Here is a 16,879-nt window from a genome sequence, read left to right on the forward strand (position 1 = left end):
GTGTGTGTGTGTGTGTGTGTGTGTGTGTGTGTGCGTGTGCGTGTGTGTGCGCGTGTGTGTTTGTGTGCGTGTGTGCGAGTGTGCGTGTGTGCGTATCTGTGTGTGTGTGTGTGTGTGTGTGTGTGTGTGTGTGTGTGTGTGTGTGTGTGTGTGTGTGTGTGTGCGAATGAGAGAAAGGTGAATAGTAGAGACTGCTGATCTTACTCTTGAGGTGAATAATCTCCTGCTTTGAAATTAACAATGTCATCTTTGGACTGGTCACTCTTCATAGACACACAGGTGGGTACAGGAGAGGGTGGTCTCCTCTTAGACACAGACTCCTCCATCCTAAACAATAAGAGAGGGATGAGTGTGTGTGTGTGTGTGAGAGAGAGAGAGAGAGAGAGAGATGAACAATAGTGGTGATCCTACTGTTGAGGTGAAGTGTCTCCTCTAAAGTTAATGAAGTCGTCTTTGGATAGATAGATAGATAGATAGATAGATAGATAGATAGATAGATAGATAGATAGATAGATAGATAGATAGATAGATAGATAGATAGATAGATAGATAGATAGATACTGCTGGAGGCTCAGCCTTTAGCTACTGTTGTTACTCTCAACGTCAACGTCTCAACGTAATTCCATTAATATTGCTGTGTTCCCCATTGCTATTGAATGTGTTACGCGTTGGTCCTGTTTTAAAAAACGTTCTGGTTGCTTTGTTTCAAGCCATTTTTGAAAGCTAGCAAGGTGGCTTGTGGAGAAACGAGAGGCTGTTCCGGGTTTCTCGTGGAAATGCGTCTCTGATTGGCTTAGTCCTCCTGTTTTTGGAGAGAATGAAATGGGAAACGGAGTCGCCACTTCTCCGGGTGGTACTGCACTATAGGGGCGCCAACGGAGGCGTGCCGGCTCCATTCAGGGCTGTGCTCTCTCGACAGCGACCCCTAGTGTGACGGAGGTCATCTTGCACCTGTTCACCCCCCTCGGGGATCGAACGTGCGACCTCGTCAACTACAACGGTTCGGCAATGGGAGACACAGTACGATACCGCTGGGCCAAGAAACTAGTCTCTCTGCCCAACGGTACGAGACTGTATGAGGCTATCGGAGGGAGGTTTACCAACGTTCCACGTCAACTCTGTGCTAGTTAGCCTCCGTTACACTCTCCCCCTTAAACCTCACTCCCATCCCGGGTCAGCGGCACCACTGTGACGGAGGTCATCTTGCACCTGTTCACCCCCCTCGGGGATCGAACGTGCGACCTCGTCAACTACAACGGTTCGGCAATGGGAGACACAGTACGATACCGCTGGGCCAAGAAACTAGTCTCTCGGCCCAACGGCACGAGACTGTATGAAGCTATCGGAGGGAGGTTTACCAACGTTCCACGCCAACTCTGTGCTAGTTAGCCTCCGTTACACTAGGCAAGCTGCAGGCACGGAGCAACCAGAGTGGGCATGCTGTATGTATGAGGCTTTGTGCTGTGTGTGTATCTGAGAGTAGCAACCAGCTGATAGCTAAGCTAAGCTAGGTTTCGGGCCACCAGACGTTGCTTGTTTTGAAAACAAGCAGAAAGAAATTACTCCACATGTTTTTAGAAAAATAGGTCGACAAAAACCTTTGTGGACAACGCCTTCTTTCAACCTGATGCAACACAGAAAGGCTTTCGTGATTCGCTCGTTTCCCTGCATTATTTATGTCATTTGGGAAACACCGGGAAACACAGACAGGCCAGGTGACGCACCGCTATGAGAGCCTTGCAAGTGAGTTTAACTTGGGGTGACCGTCCGATTTTCAAAAGGAGTGAGTAAAACTAGTGTATTCAGATCATACGAGGTGATCGGGTTTGGAAATGTTTGTCTGAAAGACTGGCACGCATTACTTTCTGTTTATTCAACAATCAATTATGGGTCCTTCTCAGCGTTGTCACGGCTATCGCACCGGACGCATCATATTTGATTCATCAAATTCAAAGCCCTCTCCCCGCTGACACAAAAAAATCGATCTCAAAAAGATCCTGCGTGTCATTTCCAAACGTCCTGCAGTACACGGAAACCGCCACAAGAGAGCAGCGGTCAACAACAAGTTGACCACAGCTCTGCGAAAAATGCAAAAATGGGGTGGAAGCGGTTTCCCTGACCGACGCTGAGATATCGTCAAATTGCAAAGGGTTTGTGTACAAATTTCCGAAATATAACTCTACATCAAAGTAACGTCCCTGTGCACAACCACTTGTCCAGGTGCTGGTGATGTGCAGTAAGAGTAATACAACTCTACATCCTTTAATTTGAACACTTGCTTTGTGCAATTAATCAAGGAAGAGTTTATAGTTTTACACCGTGTTGCAGAGAGATCGTGCTAAAACTGATGAAGCACCATCCGGCGGTGGCAGGAAGTCAGCCATCAATGCATTTGCTCCATAGGGAAACTTACAAAGCATACCACGACGATCATTTAACAAAACACACAAGTTGTTTTACTTCAAAGATATTGCCTTAAGAAACAGGTTTTACTTGCAATTTTGAAAATGTAATGCAAAATGTTGAAATTATGATCTCGTAAAAAATGCATTGAAGTGAATGGAGAAATGGTCCAATTGTAGTAATGGACCCATATATTCAAATTCCACATCAAAAATGAATAATGATCTGTATTACACTCATGCTGTTAAGCATTCGATCAGCTATGTTTTTACATAGATTTAAAAAAAATACCCAACCAGGCTGTGGGAAATGTAAAATATGGTCCTGCTAAAACAAGGATAGGCTAAAAAAAAGGCAGGATCTCACTAAATATTTAAAGATAATCCTCAAATTAAATTGTCTGACAACTTTTTTAAATACATTGTAAATGCATTAAAAGTCATTTTTCAATGGACATGAAATTGGGATTGTCATTTCCTTTAAAGCCTGATGCATCATATATGATGCATTAAATATCTCAGTGACCTTAACAAAATTTTGATTTTTCTTTTTTACATTTCTTATAAGGGATCAATATTGAAGAAAATTCCCAAAAATTAGAATTTTCTCTCATTGCTTTCATGGTTCAGGTCTCACATGGTTAACTCACTAATTTTCTGTACTCGTCTGCACCTCTCGAGCAGTGCGCTGGTCAGACTCAAGTGAGTGCCAGATGTTGATTTAAGACTTGATTGGTTTATATGTCTGAAGTATGTAACAGTAACAGCACGTGTCGTCAATAGGCATGGCAGTCCGTCAGAATAAAAGCCTAGTTCTAATAAGGCATGTGGTTAGTTATGACTCGCACACGATTGGTTTGGAGCTTCCAATCCTTGCTGAGTGCAGTGTTGGTGTCAGATACGGAGAAAAGTAACGCTCTGGCCTGAAATGGATGTTTCCAATTTCCGGATCGCAATGCTCTTCTCTCTGCCCCCCGCCAGTATTTACGTGTTGGTCTGCTGCTTTTAAAGCAAGCGTGTACAGTCGGTTGCTCGCGGTGACATGCGTAATTTGCGGCTCGCAGCAAGCGTGCCGAGGGCTTAAGGCCATTGGAGGTGCATTGACACCATGCTCACGAATGGCTGAAGGCCCGGGTTCGACTCCCACTGTAGTTTGTGTGTGTGTATGTGTCAGGGCTTGACATTGGCACCTTCCAAATGTAGGTAAAACTTGACTGTGTGTAGTAGCAATTTCAGTCTCAGTAGCCATTTGGACAGGTAACTTATTCTCTGGTGTGACAAATCCATTAAGTTGCATACATTGTAAAAAAAAAAACTGACAACAAGCGGAAAAACGAAATAGCTAATGACTCGGGACAAACAGTTGCCAAAATGGCTGGTGATCTAAAGTTTATGTGAAACACTGGTGTGTGTGTGTGACAGAGAGAGAGTGTGTGTGTGTGTGAGTGTGTGTCTTACTGTTGAGGTGAAGAGTCTCCTCTAAAGTTAACAATGTCATCTTTGGACTGGTCACTCTTCATAGACACACAGGAGGGTACAGGAGAGGGTGGTCTCCTCTTAGACACAGACTCCTCCATCCTAGACAATAAGAGAGGGGAGAATGTGGATAAATAGATAGATAGATAGATAGATAGATAGATAGATAGATAGATAGATAGATAGATAGATAGATAGATAGATAGATAGATAGATAGATAGATAGATAGATAGATAGATAGATAGATAGATAGATAGATACTGTTGTTACTGCTGGAGGCTCAGCCTTTAGCTACTGTTGTTACTCTCAACGTCAATGTCTCAACGTCATTTCATTAATATTGCTGTGTTCCCCATTGCTATTGAATGTGTTACGAGTTGGTCCTGTTTTTAAAAACGTTCTGGTTGCTTTGTTTCAAGCCATTTTTGAAAGCTAGCAAGGTGACTTGTGGAGAAACGAGAGGCTGTTCCGGGTTTCTCGTGGAAATGCGTCTCTGATTGGCTTAGTCCTCCTGTTTTTGGAGAGAATGAAATGGGAAACAGAGTCGCCACTTCTCCGGGTGGTACTGCACTATAGGGGCACCAACGGAGGCGTGCCGGCTCCATTCAGGGCTGTGCTCTCTCGACAGCGACCCCTAGGCGAGCTGCAGGCACGGAGCAACCAGAGTGGGCTTGCTGTATGGATGAGGCTTTGTGCTGTGTGTGTACCTGAGAGTAGCAACCAGCTGATAGCTAGGATAAGCTAGGTTTCGGGCCACCAGACGTTGCTTGTTTTGAAAACAAGCAGAAAGAAATTACTCCACATGTTTTTAGAAAAATAGGTCGACAAAAACCTTTGTGGACAACGCCTTCTTTCAACCTGATGCAACACAGAAAGGCTTTCGTGATTCGCTCGTTTCCCTGCATTATTTATGTCAATTGGGAAACACCGGGAAACACAGCCAGGCTAGGTGACGCACCGGTATGAGAGCCTTGCAAGTGAGTTTAACTTGGGGTGACCGGCCGATTTTCAAAAGGAGTGAGTAAAACTAGTGTATTCAGATCATACGAGGTGATCGGGTTTGGAAATGTTTTTCTGAAAGGCTGGCACGCATTACTTTCTGTTTAATCAACAATCAATTATTGGTCCTTCTCAACGTTGTCACGGCTATCGCACCGGACGCATCATATTTGATTCATCAAATTCAAAGCCCTGACACAAAAAAAATCGATCTCAAAAACATCCCGCATGTCATTTCCAAACGTCCTGCAGTACACGGAAACCGCCACAAGAGAGCAGCGGTCGACAACAAGTTGACCACAGCTCTGCGAAAAATACAAAAATGGGGTAGAAGCGGTTTCCCTGACCGACGCTGAGATATCGTCAAATTGCAAAGGGTTTGTGTAAAAATTTCCGAAATATAACTCTACATCAAAGTAACATCCCTGTGCACAACCACTTGTCCAGGTGCTGGTGATGTGCAGTAAGAGTAATCCAACTCTACATCCTTTAATTTGAACACTTGCTTTGTGCAATTAATCAAGGAAGATTTTATAATTTTACACCGTGTTGCAGAGAGATCGTGCTAATACTGATGAAACAAATAAGCACCATCCGGCGGTGGCAGGAAGTCAGCCATCAACGCATTTTGCCATAGGGAAACTTACAAAGCATACCACGGCGATCATTTAACAAAGCACACAAGTTGTTTTACTTCAAGACAAAGATATTGCCTTAAGAAACAGGTTTTACTTGCAATTTTGAAAATATAATGCAAAATGTTGAAATTATGATCTCGTAAAAAATGCATTGAAGTGAATGGAGAAATGGTCCAATTGTAGTAATGGACCCATATATTCAAATTCCACATCAAAAATGAATAATGATCAATATTACACTCATAACAAGGCTGTTAAGCATTCGATCAGCTATGTTTTTACATAGATTTTAAAAAAATTACCCAACCAGGCTGTGGGAAATGTAAAATATGGTCCTGCTAAAACAAGGATAGGCTAAAAAAAAATGGCAGGATCTCATTAAATATTTAAAGATAATCCTCAAATTAAATTGTCTGACAACTTTTTTAAATGAAAAAAAAGTTGTAAATGCATTACAAGTCATTTTTCAATGGTCATGAAATTGGAATTGTCATTTCTTTAAATCCTGATGCATCATATATGATGCATTAAATATCTCAGTGACCTTAACAACATTTTGATTTTTTTTTTTACATTTCTTATAAGGGATCAATATTGAAGCAAATTCCAAAAAAATAGAATTTCCTCTCATTGCTTTCATGGTTCAGGTCTCACATGGTTAACTCACTAATTTTCTGTACTCGTCTGCACCTCTCGAGCAGTGCGCTGGTCAGACTCAAGTGAGTGCCAGATGTTGATTTAAGACTTGATTGGTTTATATGTCTGAAGTATGTAACAGTAACAGCACGTGTCGTCAATAGGCATGGCAGTCCGTCAGAATAAAAGCCTAGTTCTAATAAGGCATGTGGTTAGTTATGACTCGCACACGATTGGTTTGGAGCTTCCAATCCTTGCTGAGTGCAGTGTTGGTGTCAGATACGGAGAAAAGTAACGCTCTGGCCTGAAATGGATGTTTCCAATTTCCGGATCGCAATGCTCTTCTCTCTGCCACCCGCCAGTATTTTGCGTGTTGGTCTGATGCTTTTAACGCAAGCGTGTACAGTCGGTTGCTCGCGGTGACACGCGCAATTTGCAGCTCGCAGCAAGCGTGCCGAGGGCTTAAGGCCATTGGAGGTGCATTGACACCATGCTCACGAATGGCTGAAGGCCCGGGTTCGACTCCCACTGTAGTTTGTGTGTGTGTATGTGTCAGGGCTTGACATTGGCACCTTCCAAATGTAGGTAAAACTTGACTGTGTGTAGTAGCAATTTCAGTCTCAGAAGCCATTTGGACAGGTAACTTATTCTCTGCTGTGACAAATCCATTAAGTTGCATACATTGTAAAAAAAAAACTGACAACAAGTGGAAAAACGAAATAGCTAATGACTCGGGACAAACAGTTGCCAAAATGGCTGGTGATCTAAAGTTTATGTGAAACACTGGTGTGTGTGTGTGACAGAGAGAGAGTGTGTGTGTGTGTGAGTGTGTGTCTTACTGTTGAGGTGAAGAGTCTCCTCTAAAGTTAACAATGTCATCTTTGGACTGGTCACTCTTCATAGACACACAGGAGGGTACAGGAGAGGGTGGTCTCCTCTTAGACACAGACTCCTCCATCCTAGACAATAAGAGAGGGGAGAATGTGGATAAATAGATAGATAGATAGATAGATAGATAGATAGATAGATAGATAGATAGATAGATAGATAGATAGATAGATAGATAGATAGATAGATAGATAGATAGATAGATAGATAGATAGATAGATAGATAGATAGATAGATAGATAGATAGATAGATACTGTTGTTACTGCTGGAGGCTCAGCCTTTAGCTACTGTTGTTACTCTCAACGTCAACGTCTCAACGTCATTTCATTAATATTGCTGTGTTCCCCATTGCTATTGAATGTGTTACGAGTTGGTCCTGTTTTTAAAAACGTTCTGGTTGCTTTGTTTCAAGCCATTTTTGAAAGCTAGCAAGGTGACTTGTGGAGAAACGAGAGGCTGTTCCGGGTTTCTCGTGGAAATGCGTCTCTGATTGGCTTAGTCCTCCTGTTTTTGGAGAGAATGAAATGGGAAACAGAGTCGCCACTTCTCCGGGTGGTACTGCACTATAGGGGCACCAACGGAGGCGTGCCGGCTCCATTCAGGGCTGTGCTCTCTCGACAGCGACCCCTAGGCGAGCTGCAGGCACGGAGCAACCAGAGTGGGCTTGCTGTATGGATGAGGCTTTGTGCTGTGTGCGTGCCTGAGAGTAGCAACCAGCTGATAGCTAGGATAAGCTAGGTTTCGGGCCACCAGACGTTGCTTGTTTTGAAAACAAGCAGAAAGAAATTACTCCACATGTTTTTAGAAAAATAGGTCGACAAAAACCTTTGTGGACAACGCCTTCTTTCAACCTGATGCAACACAGAAAGGCTTTCGTGATTCGCTCGTTTCCCTGCATTATTTATGTCAATTGGGAAACACCGGGAAACACAGCCAGGCTAGGTGACGCACCGGTATGAGAGCCTTGCAAGTGAGTTTAACTTGGGGTGACCGGCCGATTTTCAAAAGGAGTGAGTAAAACTAGTGTATTCAGATCATACGAGGTGATCGGGTTTGGAAATGTTTTTCTGAAAGGCTGGCACGCATTACTTTCTGTTTAATCAACAATCAATTATTGGTCCTTCTCAACGTTGTCACGGCTATCGCACCGGACGCATCATATTTGATTCATCAAATTCAAAGCCCTGACACAAAAAAAATCGATCTCAAAAACATCCCGCATGTCATTTCCAAACGTCCTGCAGTACACGGAAACCGCCACAAGAGAGCAGCGGTCGACAACAAGTTGACCACAGCTCTGCGAAAAATACAAAAATGGGGTAGAAGCGGTTTCCCTGACCGACGCTGAGATATCGTCAAATTGCAAAGGGTTTGTGTAAAAATTTCCGAAATATAACTCTACATCAAAGTAACATCCCTGTGCACAACCACTTGTCCAGGTGCTGGTGATGTGCAGTAAGAGTAATCCAACTCTACATCCTTTAATTTGAACACTTGCTTTGTGCAATTAATCAAGGAAGATTTTATAATTTTACACCGTGTTGCAGAGAGATCGTGCTAATACTGATGAAACAAATAAGCACCATCCGGCGGTGGCAGGAAGTCAGCCATCAACGCATTTTGCCATAGGGAAACTTACAAAGCATACCACGGCGATCATTTAACAAAGCACACAAGTTGTTTTACTTCAAGACAAAGATATTGCCTTAAGAAACAGGTTTTACTTGCAATTTTGAAAATATAATGCAAAATGTTGAAATTATGATCTCGTAAAAAATGCATTGAAGTGAATGGAGAAATGGTCCAATTGTAGTAATGGACCCATATATTCAAATTCCACATCAAAAATGAATAATGATCAATATTACACTCATAACAAGGCTGTTAAGCATTCGATCAGCTATGTTTTTACATAGATTTTAAAAAAATTACCCAACCAGGCTGTGGGAAATGTAAAATATGGTCCTGCTAAAACAAGGATAGGCTAAAAAAAAATGGCAGGATCTCATTAAATATTTAAAGATAATCCTCAAATTAAATTGTCTGACAACTTTTTTAAATGAAAAAAAAGTTGTAAATGCATTACAAGTCATTTTTCAATGGTCATGAAATTGGAATTGTCATTTCTTTAAATCCTGATGCATCATATATGATGCATTAAATATCTCAGTGACCTTAACAACATTTTGATTTTTTTTTTTACATTTCTTATAAGGGATCAATATTGAAGCAAATTCCAAAAAAATAGAATTTCCTCTCATTGCTTTCATGGTTCAGGTCTCACATGGTTAACTCACTAATTTTCTGTACTCGTCTGCACCTCTCGAGCAGTGCGCTGGTCAGACTCAAGTGAGTGCCAGATGTTGATTTAAGACTTGATTGGTTTATATGTCTGAAGTATGTAACAGTAACAGCACGTGTCGTCAATAGGCATGGCAGTCCGTCAGAATAAAAGCCTAGTTCTAATAAGGCATGTGGTTAGTTATGACTCGCACACGATTGGTTTGGAGCTTCCAATCCTTGCTGAGTGCAGTGTTGGTGTCAGATACGGAGAAAAGTAACGCTCTGGCCTGAAATGGATGTTTCCAATTTCCGGATCGCAATGCTCTTCTCTCTGCCACCCGCCAGTATTTTGCGTGTTGGTCTGATGCTTTTAACGCAAGCGTGTACAGTCGGTTGCTCGCGGTGACACGCGCAATTTGCAGCTCGCAGCAAGCGTGCCGAGGGCTTAAGGCCATTGGAGGTGCATTGACACCATGCTCACGAATGGCTGAAGGCCCGGGTTCGACTCCCACTGTAGTTTGTGTGTGTGTATGTGTCAGGGCTTGACATTGGCACCTTCCAAATGTAGGTAAAACTTGACTGTGTGTAGTAGCAATTTCAGTCTCAGAAGCCATTTGGACAGGTAACTTATTCTCTGCTGTGACAAATCCATTAAGTTGCATACATTGTAAAAAAAAAAAAACTGACAACAAGCGGAAAAAACGAAATAGCTAATGACTCGGGACAAACAGTTGCCAAAATGGCTGGTAATCTAAAGTTTATGTGAAACACTGGTGTGTGTGTGTGACAGAGAGAGAGTGTGTGTGTGTGTGTGTGTGAGTGTGTGTCTTACTGTTGAGGTGAAGAGTCTCCTCTAAAGTTAACAATGTCATCTTTGGACTGGTCACTCTTCATAGACACACAGGAGGGTACAGGAGAGGGTGGTCTCCTCTTAGACACAGACTCCTCCATCCTAGACAATAAGAGAGGGGAGAATGTGGATAAATAGATAGATAGATAGATAGATAGATAGATAGATAGATAGATAGATAGATAGATAGATAGATAGGTAGATAGATAGATAGATAGATAGATAGATAGATAGATAGATAGATAGATAGATAGATAGATAGATAGATAGATAGATAGATACTGTTGTTACTGCTGGAGGCTCAGCCTTTAGCTACTGTTGTTACTCTCAACGTCAACGTCTCAACGTCATTTCATTAATATTGCTGTGTTCCCCATTGCTATTGAATGTGTTACGAGTTGGTCCTGTTTTTAAAAACGTTCTGGTTGCTTTGTTTCAAGCCATTTTTGAAAGCTAGCAAGGTGACTTGTGGAGAAACGAGAGGCTGTTCCGGGTTTCTCGTGGAAATGCGTCTCTGATTGGCTTAGTCCTCCTGTTTTTGGAGAGAATGAAATGGGAAACAGAGTCGCCACTTCTCCGGGTGGTACTGCACTATAGGGGCACCAACGGAGGCGTGCCGGCTCCATTCAGGGCTGTGCTCTCTCGACAGCGACCCCTAGGCGAGCTGCAGGCACGGAGCAACCAGAGTGGGCTTGCTGTATGGATGAGGCTTTGTGCTGTGTGTGTACCTGAGAGTAGCAACCAGCTGATAGCTAGGATAAGCTAGGTTTCGGGCCACCAGACGTTGCTTGTTTTGAAAACAAGCAGAAAGAAATTACTCCACATGTTTTTAGAAAAATAGGTCGACAAAAACCTTTGTGGACAACGCCTTCTTTCAACCTGATGCAACACAGAAAGGCTTTCGTGATTCGCTCGTTTCCCTGCATTATTTATGTCAATTGGGAAACACCGGGAAACACAGCCAGGCTAGGTGACGCACCGGTATGAGAGCCTTGCAAGTGAGTTTAACTTGGGGTGACCGGACGATTTTCAAAAGGAGTGAGTAAAACTAGTGTATTCAGATCATACGAGGTGATCGGGTTTGGAAATGTTTTTCTGAAAGGCTGGCACGCATTACTTTCTGTTTAATCAACAATCAATTATTGGTCCTTCTCAACGTTGTCACGGCTATCGCACCGGACGCATCATATTTGATTCATCAAATTCAAAGCCCTGACACAAAAAAAATCGATCTCAAAAACATCCCGCATGTCATTTCCAAACGTCCTGCAGTACACGGAAACCGCCACAAGAGAGCAGCGGTCGACAACAAGTTGACCACAGCTCTGCGAAAAATACAAAAATGGGGTAGAAGCGGTTTCCCTGACCGACGCTGAGATATCGTCAAATTGCAAAGGGTTTGTGTAAAAATTTCCGAAATATAACTCTACATCAAAGTAACGTCCCTGTGCACAACCACTTGTCCAGGTGCTGGTGATGTGCAGTAAGAGTAATCCAACTCTACATCCTTTAATTTGAACACTTGCTTTGTGCAATTAATCAAGGAAGATTTTATAATTTTACACCGTGTTGCAGAGAGATCGTGCTAATACTGATGAAACAAATAAGCACCATCCGGCGGTGGCAGGAAGTCAGCCATCAACGCATTTTGCCATAGGGAAACTTACAAAGCATACCACGGCGATCATTTAACAAAGCACACAAGTTGTTTTACTTCAAGACAAAGATATTGCCTTAAGAAACAGGTTTTACTTGCAATTTTGAAAATATAATGCAAAATGTTGAAATTATGATCTCGTAAAAAATGCATTGAAGTGAATGGAGAAATGGTCCAATTGTAGTAATGGACCCATATATTCAAATTCCACATCAAAAATGAATAATGATCAATATTACACTCATAACAAGGCTGTTAAGCATTCGATCAGCTATGTTTTTACATAGATTTTAAAAAATTACCCAACCAGGCTGTGGGAAATGTAAAATATGGTCCTGCTAAAACAAGGATAGGCTAAAAAAAATGGCAGGATCTCACTAAATATTTAAAGATAATCCTCAAATTAAATTGTCTGACAACTTTTTTAAATGAAAAAAAAGTTGTAAATGCATTACAAGTCATTTTTCAATGGTCATGAAATTGGAATTGTCATTTCTTTAAATCCTGATGCATCATATATGATGCATTAAATATCTCAGTGACCTTAACAACATTTTGATTTTTTTTTTTACATTTCTTATAAGGGATCAATATTGAAGCAAATTCCAAAAAAATAGAATTTCCTCTCATTGCTTTCATGGTTCAGGTCTCACATGGTTAACTCACTAATTTTCTGTACTCGTCTGCACCTCTCGAGCAGTGCGCTGGTCAGACTCAAGTGAGTGCCAGATGTTGATTTAAGACTTGATTGGTTTATATGTCTGAAGTATGTAACAGTAACAGCACGTGTCGTCAATAGGCATGGCAGTCCGTCAGAATAAAAGCCTAGTTCTAATAAGGCATGTGGTTAGTTATGACTCGCACACGATTGGTTTGGAGCTTCCAATCCTTGCTGAGTGCAGTGTTGGTGTCAGATACGGAGAAAAGTAACGCTCTGGCCTGAAATGGATGTTTCCAATTTCCGGATCGCAATGCTCTTCTCTCTGCCCCCCGCCAGTATTTACGTGTTGGTCTGCTGCTTTTAAAGCAAGCGTGTACAGTCGGTTGCTCGCGGTGACACGCGCAATTTGCAGCTCGCAGCAAGCGTGCCGAGGGCTTAAGGCCATTGGAGGTGCATTGACACCATGCTCACGAATGGCTGAAGGCCCGGGTTCGACTCCCACTGTAGTTTGTGTGTGTGTATGTGTCAGGGCTTGACATTGGCACCTTCCAAATGTAGGTAAAACTTGACTGTGTGTAGTAGCAATTTCAGTCTCAGAAGCCATTTGGACAGGTAACTTATTCTCTGCTGTGACAAATCCATTAAGTTGCATACATTGTAAAAAAAAAAAAACTGACAACAAGCGGAAAAACGAAATAGCTAATGACTCGGGACAAACAGTTGCCAAAATGGCTGGTGATCTAAAGTTTATGTGAAACACTGGTGTGTGTGTGTGACAGAGAGAGAGTGTGTGTGTGTGTGTGTGAGTGTGTGTCTTACTGTTGAGGTGAAGAGTCTCCTCTAAAGTTAACAATGTCATCTTTGGACTGGTCACTCTTCATAGACACACAGGAGGGTACAGGAGAGGGTGGTCTCCTCTTAGACACAGACTCCTCCATCCTAGACAATAAGAGAGGGGAGAATGTGGATAAATAGATAGATAGATAGATAGATAGATAGATAGATAGATAGATAGATAGATAGATAGATAGATAGGTAGATAGATAGATAGATAGATAGATAGATAGATAGATAGATAGATAGATAGATAGATAGATAGATAGATAGATAGATAGATACTGTTGTTACTGCTGGAGGCTCAGCCTTTAGCTACTGTTGTTACTCTCAACGTCAACGTCTCAACGTCATTTCATTAATATTGCTGTGTTCCCCATTGCTATTGAATGTGTTACGAGTTGGTCCTGTTTTTAAAAACGTTCTGGTTGCTTTGTTTCAAGCCATTTTTGAAAGCTAGCAAGGTGACTTGTGGAGAAACGAGAGGCTGTTCCGGGTTTCTCGTGGAAATGCGTCTCTGATTGGCTTAGTCCTCCTGTTTTTGGAGAGAATGAAATGGGAAACAGAGTCGCCACTTCTCCGGGTGGTACTGCACTATAGGGGCACCAACGGAGGCGTGCCGGCTCCATTCAGGGCTGTGCTCTCTCGACAGCGACCCCTAGGCGAGCTGCAGGCACGGAGCAACCAGAGTGGGCTTGCTGTATGGATGAGGCTTTGTGCTGTGTGTGTACCTGAGAGTAGCAACCAGCTGATAGCTAGGATAAGCTAGGTTTCGGGCCACCAGACGTTGCTTGTTTTGAAAACAAGCAGAAAGAAATTACTCCACATGTTTTTAGAAAAATAGGTCGACAAAAACCTTTGTGGACAACGCCTTCTTTCAACCTGATGCAACACAGAAAGGCTTTCGTGATTCGCTCGTTTCCCTGCATTATTTATGTCAATTGGGAAACACCGGGAAACACAGCCAGGCTAGGTGACGCACCGGTATGAGAGCCTTGCAAGTGAGTTTAACTTGGGGTGACCGGCCGATTTTCAAAAGGAGTGAGTAAAACTAGTGTATTCAGATCATACGAGGTGATCGGGTTTGGAAATGTTTTTCTGAAAGGCTGGCACGCATTACTTTCTGTTTAATCAACAATCAATTATTGGTCCTTCTCAACGTTGTCACGGCTATCGCACCGGACGCATCATATTTGATTCATCAAATTCAAAGCCCTGACACAAAAAAAATCGATCTCAAAAACATCCCGCATGTCATTTCCAAACGTCCTGCAGTACACGGAAACCGCCACAAGAGAGCAGCGGTCGACAACAAGTTGACCACAGCTCTGCGAAAAATACAAAAATGGGGTAGAAGCGGTTTCCCTGACCGACGCTGAGATATCGTCAAATTGCAAAGGGTTTGTGTAAAAATTTCCGAAATATAACTCTACATCAAAGTAACATCCCTGTGCACAACCACTTGTCCAGGTGCTGGTGATGTGCAGTAAGAGTAATCCAACTCTACATCCTTTAATTTGAACACTTGCTTTGTGCAATTAATCAAGGAAGATTTTATAATTTTACACCGTGTTGCAGAGAGATCGTGCTAAAACTGATGAAACAAATAAGCACCATCCGGCGGTGGCAGGAAGTCAGCCATCAACGCATTTTGCCATAGGGAAACTTACAAAGCATACCACGGCGATCATTTAACAAAGCACACAAGTTGTTTTACTTCAAGACAAAGATATTGCCTTAAGAAACAGGTTTTACTTGCAATTTTGAAAATGTAATGCAAAATGTTGAAATTATGATCTCGTAAAAAATGCATTGAAGTGAATGGAGAAATGGTCCAATTGTAGTAATGGACCCATATATTCAAATTCCACATCAAAAATGAATAATGATCAATATTACACTCATAACAAGGCTGTTAAGCATTCGATCAGCTATGTTTTTACATAGATTTTAAAAAAATTACCCAACCAGGCTGTGGGAAATGTAAAATATGGTCCTGCTAAAACAAGGATAGCCTAAAAAAATGGCAGGATCTCATTAAATATTTAAAGATAATCCTCAAATTAAATTGTCTGACAACTTTTTTAAATGAAAAAAAAGTTGTAAATGCATTACAAGTCATTTTTCAATGGTCATGAAATTGGAATTGTCATTTCTTTAAATCCTGATGCATCATATATGATGCATTAAATATCTCAGTGACCTTAACAACATTTTGATTTTTTTTTTTACATTTCTTATAAGGGATCAATATTGAAGCAAATTCCAAAAAAATAGAATTTCCTCTCATTGCTTTCATGGTTCAGGTCTCACATGGTTAACTCACTAATTTTCTGTACTCGTCTGCACCTCTCGAGCAGTGCGCTGGTCAGACTCAAGTGAGTGCCAGATGTTGATTTAAGACTTGATTGGTTTATATGTCTGAAGTATGTAACAGTAACAGCACGTGTCGTCAATAGGCATGGCAGTCCGTCAGAATAAAAGCCTAGTTCTAATAAGGCATGTGGTTAGTTATGACTCGCACACGATTGGTTTGGAGCTTCCAATCCTTGCTGAGTGCAGTGTTGGTGTCAGATACGGAGAAAAGTAACGCTCTGGCCTGAAATGAATTCTCCCGTCAAAAATTTGAAATATTTGAAGAATTTATTGGGATGTTTCCAGTATTTACGTGTTGGTCTGCTGCTTTTAAAGTGTACAGTCGGTTGCTCGCGGTGACGTGCGAAATTTCAGCTCGCAGCAAGCGTGCCGAGGGCTTAAGGCCATTGGAGGTGCATTAACACCATGCTCACAGATGGCTGAAGGGCCAGGTTCGACTCCCACTGTACCCACAGTCTGTGTGTGGGTGTGTCAGGGCTTGACATTGGCACCTACCAACCGGCCAAATGCTGGTAAAACTTGACTGTGGCTAGTAGCAATTTCAGCCTCAGTAGCCATTTGGATAGGTAACTTTTTCTCTGGTGTGACAAAAGTTTCATAAATTGTTATGAAAAAAAAAACCTGATGACAAGCAGAAAAACGAAATGGCTAAAGACTCGGGACAAACAGTTGCCAAAATGGCTGGTGGTCATTTACGTTAAAGTTTACAGTATGTCAAGCACTGGTGTGTGTGTGTGTGTGTGACAGAGAGAGAGAGTGTGTGTGTGAGTGTGTGTCGTATTACTGTTGAGGTGAAGCGTCTCCTCCTTTAAAGTTAATGAAGCCATCTTTGGACATGTCACTCTTCATAGACACACAGGTGGGTGCCGGAGAAGGTGGTCTCCTCTTAGACACAGACTCCTGCATCCTAGACAATAAGAGAGAGAAGAATGTGGATAGATAGATAGATAGATAGATAGATAGATAGATAGATAGATAGATAGATAGATAGATAGATAGATAGATAGATAGATAGATAGATAGATAGATAGATAGATAGATAGATAGATAGATAGATAGATAGATAGATAGGTAGATAGATAGATAGATAGGTAGATAGGTATGTATGTAGGTAGGTAGGTAGGTAGGTAGATAGACAGACAGACAGACAGACAGACAGACAGACAGACAGACAGAC

General features: G+C 41.9%; 1 protein-coding gene across 1 annotated transcript; it reads right to left on the bottom strand.

Moving 5' to 3' along the window:
- Window positions 1-200: 200 nt before the first annotated feature.
- On the bottom strand, window positions 201-16,608 carry LOC134444933 (uncharacterized). Its single transcript, XM_063194107.1, has 6 exons — window positions 16,487-16,608; window positions 13,312-13,431; window positions 10,157-10,276; window positions 6,992-7,111; window positions 3,861-3,980; window positions 201-327 (listed from the first exon to the last, which is right to left on the bottom strand). The coding sequence occupies exons 1-6, from the start codon at window positions 16,606-16,608 to the stop codon at window positions 201-203; spliced, it is 729 nt and encodes a 242-aa protein (XP_063050177.1).
- Between the last annotated feature and the right edge of the window lie 271 nt (window positions 16,609-16,879).

The sequence above is a fragment of the Engraulis encrasicolus genome, unplaced genomic scaffold, assembly GCF_034702125.1.
Source record: "Engraulis encrasicolus isolate BLACKSEA-1 unplaced genomic scaffold, IST_EnEncr_1.0 scaffold_86_np1212, whole genome shotgun sequence".
In the NCBI taxonomy this organism is placed as follows: domain Eukaryota; kingdom Metazoa; phylum Chordata; class Actinopteri; order Clupeiformes; family Engraulidae; genus Engraulis; species Engraulis encrasicolus.